Source organism: Mustela erminea, chromosome 19, assembly GCF_009829155.1.
Source record: "Mustela erminea isolate mMusErm1 chromosome 19, mMusErm1.Pri, whole genome shotgun sequence".
Classification (NCBI taxonomy): Eukaryota; Metazoa; Chordata; class Mammalia; order Carnivora; family Mustelidae; genus Mustela; species Mustela erminea.
This window is the reverse complement of record NC_045632.1, coordinates 25,617,592-25,630,488: the sequence shown is the minus strand read 5'-3', so window position 1 is coordinate 25,630,488 and position 12,897 is coordinate 25,617,592. Positions and strand designations below refer to the sequence as shown.

At 34.3% G+C, this 12,897-nt stretch overlaps 1 protein-coding gene across 1 annotated transcript in view; it reads left to right on the top strand.

Annotated features, from left to right (window-relative positions):
- Window positions 1–12,897, top strand: part of ITFG1 (integrin alpha FG-GAP repeat containing 1) — a 293,792-nt gene that overhangs the window by 174,606 nt on the left and 106,289 nt on the right. Inside the window, exon 11 of the mRNA XM_032326067.1 lies at window positions 10,676–10,826. Coding sequence (XP_032181958.1) covers window positions 10,676–10,826 — 151 coding nt within the window. The remainder of the gene's footprint in view (window positions 1–10,675; window positions 10,827–12,897) is intronic.

Here is a 12,897-nt window from a genome sequence, read left to right as displayed (position 1 = left end):
TCAAAAAACATTTACTATTTACCCACTGAAACATGTATCCTAGATGCTGTTGGCTAATAAATGTACTGCTTTTCCCCAGAATTCAAGTGAACTTTATTCTAGATTTCAAATTTATCACCTCTTTTAAACATCTCCAGTTGTCAGTCTATACTACAGAAATCTCAGTAATTTTTAGTATTTCAAAGTGAAAGTTTTACGTTGTTATATTGACTTAGCTGAGGATTGTGCATTTACCAATAGCTGGCAGCATGGTTTCAGAGGAGCAATTTTAAAATTTAAAAAAATTGTTTTATTTTTAGAGGATTTCTAATAGACGTATTTGGTTTTCTTAACTTTTTCTTCTGTGTGTAGAGTTGTCTTTCTTAAGGTTTATGCAGAAAGATAGACATATCCTCAAATTGAAGCTCTTTTCATTCCATATGAGCCCAGGCTGATAATGAAATTGGGGAATTAAGAGAAAGAAAGTTAAGGACAATCTAGAAAAGCAGAACTCACTGGAGATAGAAATGACTAAACTGGACACACAAGCTCTAAGATCAGCCAGGGAGAAAATCAAACTTCAGGTTAAATGATCCATCAGCTACCTTTCTTAATGAGAAATAAGACAGACAAACACAGCATATTAACAACCTAGAATAAACCTTGCTTTCTCAAGTGGTAATGTGCCAAAAAACAACACCAGCTTTATAGACTTGAAAGAGAAATTAAAACCAGTCTCAAAAGGCTGCATGCTAGATGTGTAAATACCAGTCTATTCAGAGAAGAGACATTTGACATGTGAATTTTACATGTTGTGTCTTAAACAATAACCATTGGTTTTTTTAATTAAAATTTTCTGTAATTCTATTTTTTTGTCAATGGCTTTATTGAGATAGAATTCACACACCATACAATTCACCCATTCACTGTCTACTCAGTGGCTTTTAGTATATTCACAGAGTTGTGCATCCTTCACCACAATCAATGTTAGAACATTTTTCATTATCCTGAAAAGAAATCCCACTTACCTTAGTCATCAGTCGCCAATCTCACCAGCCCTAGGAAACCACTAGTCTGTCTCTCTAGTTTTGCCTTTTCTGGACATTTCTTGTAAATGCAATCAAACAATATATAATATTCTATGATTGGCTTGTTCGACTTAGCATAGTGTTATCAGGGTTCATCCATTTGATAGCATGTGCCTGTACCTCATTTCTTTCTGTCTTTGAATAAATTCCATTGTATGGATATACCACATTTTCTTCATTCATAATATGAATGAACATGATATGTGCATTGTTTCTAACTTGGGACTGTTATTAATAATACTACTATGAACATTATATGCAAGTTTTTGTGGAGATGTGTTTTCATTTCTCTGAGGCATACCTAGGAGTTGAACATACTTAGGAATGGAGTGCTATGTGTAACCCTCTGAGGAACTACTTGTTTTCCAAAGTACCATTTTACGTTCCCACCAGCTGTGTATGAGTGTTCCAATCTTCCCACATCCTTACCAGCATTTGTCCTTTTTATTGTAGCCATCCTAATGAATATGAAATTGTGTTTTGCAGTTTGAGCTTCTTTTCATGTGCTTATTGGCCATTGTGTGTATCTTCAATAACTGTTAATTTAGATCCTTTGCCCACATTTAAAATTGAGTTATTTGCTTTTGTATTATTGAGGTACAAGAATTATTTATATATTCTACAGACAAGTCCCTTGTCAGATAAATGATTTGCAAGTTTTCTGTCATGCCGAGTCATCTTTTTACTTTCTTGATGGTGTCATTTGAAGCACAAATGTTTTTCATTTTGATGATATCAAGTTTAGTTTTTCTTTTGTTGCTTGTGTTTTGGTTTTTCTCATGAAGGAGTACCATCTATTTTAAAAAGCTTTATTGAGGTTTAATTGACACAAAGTAAAGTGCACATCTTTGAAGTGTATACATTGATATGTTTTAACATATACCACCTATGCACATAATACTAAAATCAAGATAAAGAGCATATACAGAACTCAAAAAAGTTTCTTTTTAATCCATGGCAATCTACCCTTCCATTCCTTCCACCCTTCTACCGTTTCCTCATCCCACAGGCAACCACCAGTTTTCCTTTTGTCACTGTAGATTAGATTGCATTTTCTACTATTTTATATCAATGACATCATAGGTTGTATGCTCTTTATGTCTGGGCTCCTTCACGCAGCATTTAGTATTGAGGTTCATCCATACTGTTACATGTTTATTGACGCTCATGGCTGAGGAGTATTCACTGTACAGATATATCATAATTTGCTTGTTATATCCATTTCCATGTTGCTAGACATTAGGTTTTTGTCAGATCTGGTTATTACAGATAATCTCGTATGATCATTCTTGTAAAAGCCATTGTGTAGACAGGAGCTTTTATTTGTCTTGGGCAAATACCAAGAAATGGAATATCTGGTCTTTGGGAAGGTGTGTGTTTAACTTGTTAAGAAAACGCCAAGCAGTTCCAGTTGGTTTGCGTTTTCAACATTGGTATGGTCAGTCTTCTTAATTTCAATTATTTTATTTGTAGTGTGGCTCTTTGTAGTGTTAATTTCAATTCCTCTAATAGCTGATGATTTTGTGACACCTTTTCATGTAATTATTTGCTTTTCATAGATCTTTAATGAAATGTCTGTTCAAATCTTTTGCCCATATTTTATTTGGGGTATTTGTTTTCTTAATTGAGTTTTGAAAATTCTTTATATACAAATCCTTTACCATTATTATTTGCAAATTTTTTTTCATCTCTGGCTTATCTCTCTATACTCTGGGCAGTGTGCTTAATTTTTTAAAAGTCTATCAGTTTTTCTTTTATGGATTATGATTTTTAGTGTCATATCTAACAAATATTTACCTAACTACAGCCACAATGAGTTATGCCCTCCCTTAGAAATTTTCTTAGAAGTCCTACATTTTACATTTAGGTTTATGATCCATTTTGAGTTAATATTTCTATATAGTACAAGATACAGATCCAAGTTTATGTTTTTGTAAATTGTTCCAGAACCATTTGTGGAAAAGAATTCCTTAAAAAAAAAAGAAGAAGAAAAGGAAGGAATTAATTCATTTTCTACTCAATTGCTATTAAACTTTGATGAAAATCAATTGGCCATATGTGTGTCAGTGGGTATAGTTCTTCACTCTATTCTGTTCCAATAATCTGTTGTTCATCTTTGCAGCAATACTAGAATGGTTTGACTGTTGTTTATTTACAATGAGTAGTAAATTTAGATAGTGTAAGTCCTCCAACTTTATTCTTTTTCAAAGTTATTTTGGGTATTTTAGATCTTTAGTATTTTCTGTGAATTTTAAGCTATTTTCAAATCTTCCACCCAAAAAATTTTGTTTAAAGTCTGCAGAGATTTGGATTGATATGGAAGTATTCCTCCCCTTTATCCATGGGGACTGTGTGCCAAGACCCCTGATGGATACCTGAAATTGCTGATGGTATTGAACCATATGTACTGTTTTCCCTGTACATGCATAACTATGATGTTTAATTTCTAAATTAATCACAGTAGATTAACAGTAACAATTAATAATAAAATATAATTATAATAAAGTATAATAAAGCTTATGTGAATATGGTCTCTGCCTCTCAAAATATTTTATTGTACTGTACTCACCCTTGTGATAATGTAAGATGACAAAATCCCTATGTGGTAAGTTGAAGTGAAATGAATAATGTAGACGTTGTGATGTACTGTTAGGCTACAGTTGAGCTTTTAATATATGTGAGAAGTAGGTTCATCTCCTCCTGGACCACAGTTGATTAGGAGTAACCAAACCACTAAAAGTGAAACTGTGGATAAGGGACACCTTCTGTACATTGACTTTGTAAATCAATACAGGGATAGTTCACATCCTAACAATATTGAGTCTTTGGACCCATGAACTCTCTGTGTGTTTGTGTATATGTGTTTCTGTTTATTTTTTTACCAGTGGTAAGATCACTCCTACTTTTTAGTTTCAATTGCAGATTATTGTTTGCTAATATATAAAAATACAGTTGACTTTTGTATATTAAACTTGAGTTCTGCTACCTAGCTCAACTTACTAATTCTGTAGTAGGTTTTTTCTAGATATAATAGGGTTTTCTAAATAGGAGGTCATATAATTTATGAATAAAGATAATTTCAGTTCTCTCTAATTTGGATGCTTTTTATTGTTTTTCTTGTCATTCACAATGGCTAGAACCTACAGTACAAAGTTGAATGGAAATGGTAAAAGCAGACATCCTTGCCTTGTAGAAACAAGTATCTTAGAAGAACAATATCCGGTCTTTCATCATTAGTATGATATTGTAGGTTTTCTGTAGATGTCCTATATCATGTTGAGAAGGTTCCTTCTGTTCCTAGTTTGCTGAGAGTTTAGATCTGAAATGGGTAGGGGATTTTGCCAAATAATTTTTCCATCTTATATTGAGATGATTGTATGGTTTTCCTATTTTTATTAATCTGCTGAATCACACATTATTTTATTAAAGCAACTTTGCATTCCTGCAATAAACCCTAGTTGCTCATAATTTTATCTTTTTTATGTACCCATACAGTCTTCTCTTTGCAGGGTACTTTGGTCTCTGAAACATATCAGAACCATGTCCTGTCTTTGCATGGTTGTCTGGCAAATCATGAAGCAGAGACATGGTTCCAAAATGCACACGTTTCAGTGGACACTGTACCATGCAAAGCAAAATCCAAATGTACTATTAGATTCTATTTACTCGAATTTTGTTAAAATACTTCTGTCTGTGTTCATGAGGAATATTAGTCTGTACTTTTCTTGTGATGTCTAATATTCCTGTTTAATGCAGTATCAGAGAATGAGTTGGGAAGCATGTATCCCTCATATATTTTCTGAGAAGTTTGTGTAGAATTGGTACTATTTCTTCTCTAAATACTCAGTAGAATTCATAAGTGAAGTCATCTGGGCCTGGATTTTTTTTTTTTTTTCAGATTTAATTTAGAAGATACAAAACTACAATTTCAATTTCTTTTTTTATCCCATTTTATCTTCAGTGTGCTTTGGTAACTTGAGAGCTCCAAGAAATTTGTTCATTTTGTCTAACTTGTCAGTTATATTGGTACAAATTTTTTTTTTTACAATCCTTTATTATCTTTAATACCAGTCAACTCTGTAGTGGTGTTACCGCTCTCTTCACCATAGCTGTACTTAGTGTCTTCTCCCATTTCAGTTGAAGATTTTTGGGTTTTAAAATTTTCTTCACAAAGAACTATCTTCTGGTTTCATTCCTTTTTCTCTGTTGTTTTTATTTTCTACTTCATTTCTTTCCTCTGTGTTATTATTTCCTTTCTTCTGCTTATTTCACATTTCATTTGCTCCTCTATTTCCAGTTTCTTAGGCAAGACTTTGAGGTCATTGTTTTGAGGCTTTTCTTTTTTTCTAATAAAGTACTTCGTGCTATAAATTTGCCTCAGAAATCTATTTTAGTGACCTACTGAAAACGCTTGATATGTTGTATCTTCATTTTCATCAAGTTCAAAGTACTCTGTAATTTCCATTTTGATTCCTACTTTTACTTACTCATAGATATTTAGGAGTAGTATTTCATGTAATATCCAATTTGGAGATTTTTAAGTTATTAATTTCTTTTTTCAGCCTTATGAGATGTAACTTACATATAACATTGTGTAATTTAAGGTGTATAGTGTGACGATGAACATATCATCATGCATGTATATTGCAAAAAGTTTACTGCGTTAAGGTTAGTTAACATCATCTGACATAATTACCATTTTCTTCTTTATGTCATTATAGTGAGAACATTAAAGCTTTATTCTCATAACAACAACTTGCAGTATGCAGTATAGTATGGTTAACTGTAGTTAACCATGCTGTACATTGGATCCCCTGAATTTAATCATCTTATAACTGAAAACGCCACCCCTGGTAACCTCCATGTTACTCTCTAGGTTCAGTGTTTTTATATTCTACCTATAAGATCGTATAGTATTTGTCTTTTTATATCTGCCTTATTTCACTTATCATATTGTCCTCCAGGTTCCTCCATGTTGTTTCAAATGTCTCTTTTTTGAAGCTGAATAATATTCCAGCATACAGACACACATACACACATATGCACACCACATTGTCTCTACCCATTCATCAATTGATGGACATTTAAACTATTCTTTATTTTGGCTGTTGTGGATATTACTGCAGTGAACATGGGATTTCAAATATCTCTTTGAGATTATGATTTTAGTTCCTTTTAATATACACCCAAAAAGTGGGTTTGCTGTATCATATGATAATTCTGCATTTAATTCTTCTGAAGAACCCTCATACTGCTTGCAACAGGGGCTGTACCAATTTATACTCATACTCCCACCAGCAGTGTTGTGTTTCCCCCTTTATGCCTTTATTTGAATTAGGTGAGCATTTTTTAAGATTATATTTTGTCTTTTTGTTAAATTATTAACTATAAATCTTGTCATTTTACTGGTTGAGTCTTTAATTCATCCCAGTCCATCTTCAAACAATATTGTGCCATTCACTTACAGTTGAAGAACCATATAACAGCACATTTTCATTTCTCCTCTCCCAGCCTTGGTGCTGCCATCTCACACATTTTATATCTCCTCATGTCTTTCACATTGCACTGTGTTTAATTATCAGTTATCTTTAAAGAGATTTCAATAATAAAAACTATATATTTTTTACTTTTCCACATATTTAATATTTTCACTGCTCTTCATTCCTTTGTGTAAATGTAGTATTCATCTGGTTTCATTTCCCATCTGATGATGGACTTACTTTAACATTTCTTACAGTGCCATGAAGAAAAATATTGACATAAATGACTATGTCGTATTATAAATTTGTCAGTGAAGAACACCATAAACTCTTAAAATAAAAGGCCAGGACAAAATGTTTGCAATCTATGAGTAATAACATCACATATAATAAAATATCAACAAGAGCAGATACTGAATGTATGCTGTGCTATGTTTCGGGCACTTTACGTAACTCTTTATCATGTACTTTCTCATTTAATCCTTACAACAGCCATTTAAATTAATATACTATTTTTGTCCTTATGTTGCAAATAATGATATAAGAATAATAGATAAAATGTTAATAACACTAACACTCAGAGATGTCCTAAAAATCAGTAATTGAAAAAATATACTCAAGTGCCAATTCCCAGAAGAAATACAAATAGCTGATAAGTATAAAAATAATACTCAGGGACGCCTGGGTGGCTCAGTCAGTTAAGCGTCTCTCTCTTGGTTTCCACTCAGGTCGTAGTCTCCTGGTCCTGAGATCAAACTCCACGTCACAGCTCTGCACTCAGCTTGGGAGTCTGATTGGGATTCTTTCCCTCCTCCTCTTTTCACCCCACTCCCACGCCTCCACCCACTCACACACACTCTTTCTTTCTCTCTAATAAGTAAATAAATAAAATCTTTAAAAATATATATTTTTTTTAGATTTTATTTATTTATTTGAGAGAGAGAGAGCATGAGAGGGGAGAAGTTCAGCGTGAGAAGCAGACTCCCCATGGAGCTGGAGCCTGATGTGGGACTCAATCCCAGGACTCCAGGATCATGACCGAGCCAAAGGCAGTTGTCCAACCAACTGAGCCATAATCAGGAGAATGAGATTTTTTAAGCTACCCAGCTCACAAATATAAGAAGCAATGATATTAATATTGGCAAGATATGGAGGATATATTCATACATTACCAGAAGTACAAATTGGTACTTTTTTTTAAAGGACCATTTAGCTTTACCTGTGGACTTTTAAAATATGCATATTCTTTGACCAATGACTATCATTTGGAAACCTTTGTACAAATTCCCAAGGGCAAACAGTATATGTGTGTGAATGTGTGGTACACTGTAATGGATAATGATTGAACACTATCTATCAAAAGCAGGGTGTTAAAACTAGTGATGGCTTAACCATATTGTGTAGTATCCATTGAAAAGAACTCACATGTGGAGAACCAGGTAATTTGATGGGCTGCTGCTGGGATTTCTAAACTAGTACCACTTCTCTGAGGGGACTTTTCAAAATGAATATCAGAAATTCTCATTCAGATGATACCCCTTTGCCCTGTTATGCTGTATTATTGAATGTAAAGAAATAAGTTGCAGAAAAATATGTGTTGTAGAACCCAAACGGTTTTCTTTAAGGCTTATATACTTACATATTTATGTATTCCCAGAAGAAGGTTGAGAAAGATATATACCAAATAACAATGGTTATCCCTGGAAAGGAAGAATTTTATTTTTTAAATGTCTCCCATTTCTTGAATTTCACAATAACTTTGTAAGTTTTGAAAAAAAAAAACAGTTTTTAAAAAGATAAACTGCTTGTAATTGCCAATAACACATCAAGAGACAGACTCAAAAGAAGCAAGATCATTTCTCCTCATGGGTTTCCAACCCAAATGGATCAAGATTCTTCCTTCCTGTGGTTTAGTGGAATTTTATTTATAAAAGGGAGATATTGGGCTCTGCGTGTAGGGTTCAATAACACTTAGCTGAAATTTTACAGACCCCAAGTTCCATAGTGCAAAACCAAGATAGTGAGCAATGAGACAAGAACCATGGTGCATGGCATTTATAATCTTTACAAACTCAGATCAGAAATTAAAATGACATTTTAAATTGTACAACTACAATTAGTTTCAGTTGTCAGTTGTATTCTGTATTTAAACTTGCAGCCATAGTTCTAATAATGAAATCCATGCACTTTGAAAAGGGAAGTTAGTGGGGCACAGTGACTCAAAAGGTTGGCCAGTACATTAGTTACAGAAGATTGTAGAAAAGCTGCCTTTATCACATGTTCTCATGTTTTAATATAATCTCCTAATAACCGAATAGAAGAGTCTTCATTTCTGTGAAATATCTAGTAAAATTCGTCAGCTAAAAAAGTAGGATGGTTAAATTACCTGGAAATTATGTTAGGCCTTGAGCAAAGTCCCTTCAACATTTTTCAGGTAATTATTATAATCTGGGAGTTCTTTTTTCTCCTTCATTAATGATTTGTTCTTAGGAACTAGTTGTGTTGGAATTTTTATCTAGAAAAGTAATTTAAAGTCAATCATAGGGGTGCCTGGGTGGCTCAGTGGGTTAAAGCCTCTGCCTTCAGCTCGGGTCATGATCCCAGGGTCCTGGGATCGAGCCCCGCATCGGGCTGTCCGCTCCGCGGAGAGCCTGCTTCCTCCTCTCTCTCTCTCTGCATACTTCTGATCTCTATCTGTCAAATAAATAAAATCTTTAAAAAAAAAAAAAAGTCAATCATATATTTGGTACATTATGCAAATTGCAAGTTTTATACATAGGTTCCCTTACTGTATTATAAACACTAGGAAATTTTCTTTATAATAGAGCTTTTTTCTTTTATAAATTGTCCAGACCCAAAGTAATATTTATATATAAAATATGAAAACATCCCAAATGAAGTATCTTTTTAGTTTTATTTAAAATAATTATTAGAGGGGCACCCGGGTGGCTCAGTCATTTAAGCGTCTGATTCTTAATTTCAGGTCATGATCTCATGATCCTGAGATGGAGCTCCACATCAGGCTCTGTGGTGGATGCAGAGCCTCTTTAAGCCTCTTAAGAGTCTCTCTCTAACTCTGCCCCTCCCCTTCCCCACTCACCCTCTCTCAAAAATAATAATTGTTATTAGATAAAATTGAGCAGTAGTAAAATTTAACATCTTTAATCTATTATTTTTTGTATAAGTAGAGGGAAGTGAAGGACTGTGTACACTGGGAAATGCCTGTTATAGGAACCATTACATAAAATCACACTACAGAAATTACTCCTATTTCTAGAGGAAATATTTTTGCATGGCATGGTGTTACACTATAGAAATAAGAATGATGATAATACAAACACTTTTACTGAGATAACTGAATGATAGGAATTATTCTAAGTACTTCACATTCAGTATTTTTTTTTCAGTATTTCATTTTTTACAACAATCCTGTAAGTACTCTTATTACTCAGTTTAGAAATAAGGAGATGAGTCTCCAGGAAATTAATTTACTCAAGGTCATATAGCTGCTAAAGGACAGTCAGGATTTTAATCCAGGTACTCTGCCTCCAGAATCTAAGCTTATAACCACTTTTCCTACAGAGTAGCATCTAAGAGGGAGGACTACATAACTATGAAAATTACAATGCTTTTGTCTGAGAGAAGCTCAGCAATATCCACCCTACTGCCTGTCTGGAAGTTGAAATTGTATTATTATGGATTTGCTACTTGGGGTTTCCAAGACTTAGGGATATCAGGTGGTTCCATGTAAAATGCATATACTCATCTGAAGAGCTATACACATCGGAAGATATAATTACAGCGTCCAGGAACTCAATAATGAAACCACAGGGCCAATGACTGAATTAGCAAGAGAGGAAGAAAGGATAGACCTGAAACCTCCATGTAAAAGGAGAGAGGCCAGCAACTAGGTAACCTTAGAGAATTTTTGCCAAAGGCTCACATAGGATAGCCAACAATTTAATTTTTGCATGATACAGTACAATTATCAGTAAAATGTAAGGGTTTTTTTCATATCATTTCCACTATATGCTATTTATCATCTCTGATTCTAGGAAATACATCACAGCTGATACTAGACAGAACTGATGTGTTCTATTAACTAAATGCCTTTCCTTTATCTTACAGCAATCAGCAGGCCTTTTTACTGGAGAATGTTCCTTGCAACAATGCAAGCTGTGAGGGGGCACATCGTATGTTTAAAGTCTACTGGGAGCTGATGGACCTAAATCAAATCAGAGATGCCATGGTTGCCACCTTCTTTGACATTTATGAAGATGTGAGTTCAGAGCTCTCTTCTGTGTTTGGAGTCTAATTGCCATCCACTTCATCTCACTTTCACTTCACCCTATTTGACCAGAAAATGTAGATGAGATAATGAAAGCAAATGAGTTAATTAAAGAAAGCCCCTTTTAATGTTAAATGGCACAGGGAACAAATTTATTGACACTACTAGCTGATCAGTACAGTGAAATATGAAAATGCCTTTATCTCATTTTGTGCTATTTAGATTAACCACTAGAGAATCATGCTCTGAGGCTGGCAAATGTGCATGTGCACCAGTAGACAAAAGCATAGCCAACAGTGAACCTATACAAGATCATAGAAGAGTGAATGCAGTACCCCCTTTTAACTTTGTGAACTAGAAGTAGCATCTATTTCCACAGATGCCTGTGACTCCATCTTCAGTTGCCAAGTGATAATGAAAGGCCCTGAGGGCCCTGGTTTCCTCCATTCTAATGTGAAAAGCCAGTTTACCACTCAGAAAAATAACAAATTCTGATAAAAATATGTTGAATTCTAGGGTTAATATATCACAGTACATCCTTATAAAATAATTATTTTTAAAAATTCACTGTCCATGAGGACATTTATATCTCCTCCTAACATAATTTTTGGTTTTGGTTTGGTTTGGTTGTAACATTTTCAGTTTTGTCTTGTTGTGTTGTAGCAGACTGATTCTCAATTATATGAATTGTCCATGTTCCTGTTTTCCTCTTTCTGCTACCAAATCTCATGTTATTTCACTTTTTATTAACAGTTGACAAACATGAAAGTAATTGACAAAAATACCATAAGGGGAAAAATCAAGAAATTTGACTACAAATAATTTTGTGGGGGGAGGGGGAGAGCAAAGGGAGAGGAAAGAATCCTAAGCAGGGCTCCATGCCCAGCACAGAGCCCAGGACAGGTCTTGATCTCACAACCCAGATATCATGAACCTGAGCCCAAATCAAGAGTCAGACACTTACCTGCCTGAGTCACCCAGGCACCCCTACAAAGAGGCTTTTAATTACTTTTAATTACTATACATAAAAAAAATTAAATGAAATTTTACACTGTTTTTAAATCTGGGAAATAAATTTACTATGAAAGAGTCAAATAGTATCTTTAATATAAAAAGTATTTATACAAACTGATGCAAGTCCCCAAAAAACTCCCACTGAAGAAACAGAACATGGTCAATTTACAGAAAAAACATGTGTGGGTAATACACAAAAGAAAATGATAAATGATCAATATCAGTAAGAATCAGTATAATGGGGGTGCCTGGGTGGCTCAGTGGGTTAAAGCCTCTGCCTTCGGCTCTTGTCATGATCCCAGGGTCCTGGGATGGAGCCCCACATGGGGCTCTCTGCTCAGCAGGGAGCCTGCTTCCCCCTCTCTCTCTGCCTACCTCTCTGCCTACTTGTGATCTCTGTCAAGTAAATAAATAAAATCTTTAAAAAAAATTAAAAAAAGAATCAGTGTAATGGACTGCATTTGTGGTGAACATAGCATAAGGTATACAGTTGAGTCATTATGTTGTACCCCTGAAACTAATGTAATACTGTATGTCAAGTATACATAAAACAATTTTAATATGTAAATAAATCATCAGTAAAGTAGAAATTTAAATTTAAATTTAAATATGAGCATAGCTTTCCCCTCCCCAATAAAATGAGCAAAATGTCCTTCTTTTTTAGGGAGAAATAATGTTAATATGTCATGGTCACCAGGGCAAATTTAAAAAGTGCTCTCTTCCTCTGATGGTTGAAAACAATTTAGCAGTCAATTTCATAGTTCTTTAAAAATTCATGAAGGAGTGCCTGGGTGGCTCAGTCAGTTAAGCATCCAACTCTTGAATTCCGCTCAGGTCATGCATCTCAGGTCATGCATGGCAATCCACGCTCAGCAGGGAGTCTGCTTGAGTTTCTTCCTTTCCCTCTGCCCCTCCCCCTGCTTGCACACTCTCTCTTTTTCTCTAAAATAAATAAGTAAATCTTTTTTAAAAAAATAAAAATACATGCAACTATTACCAGAAGGAAATATACAAAAATGATAATACTTATCTCCAGAGATTAAAATTA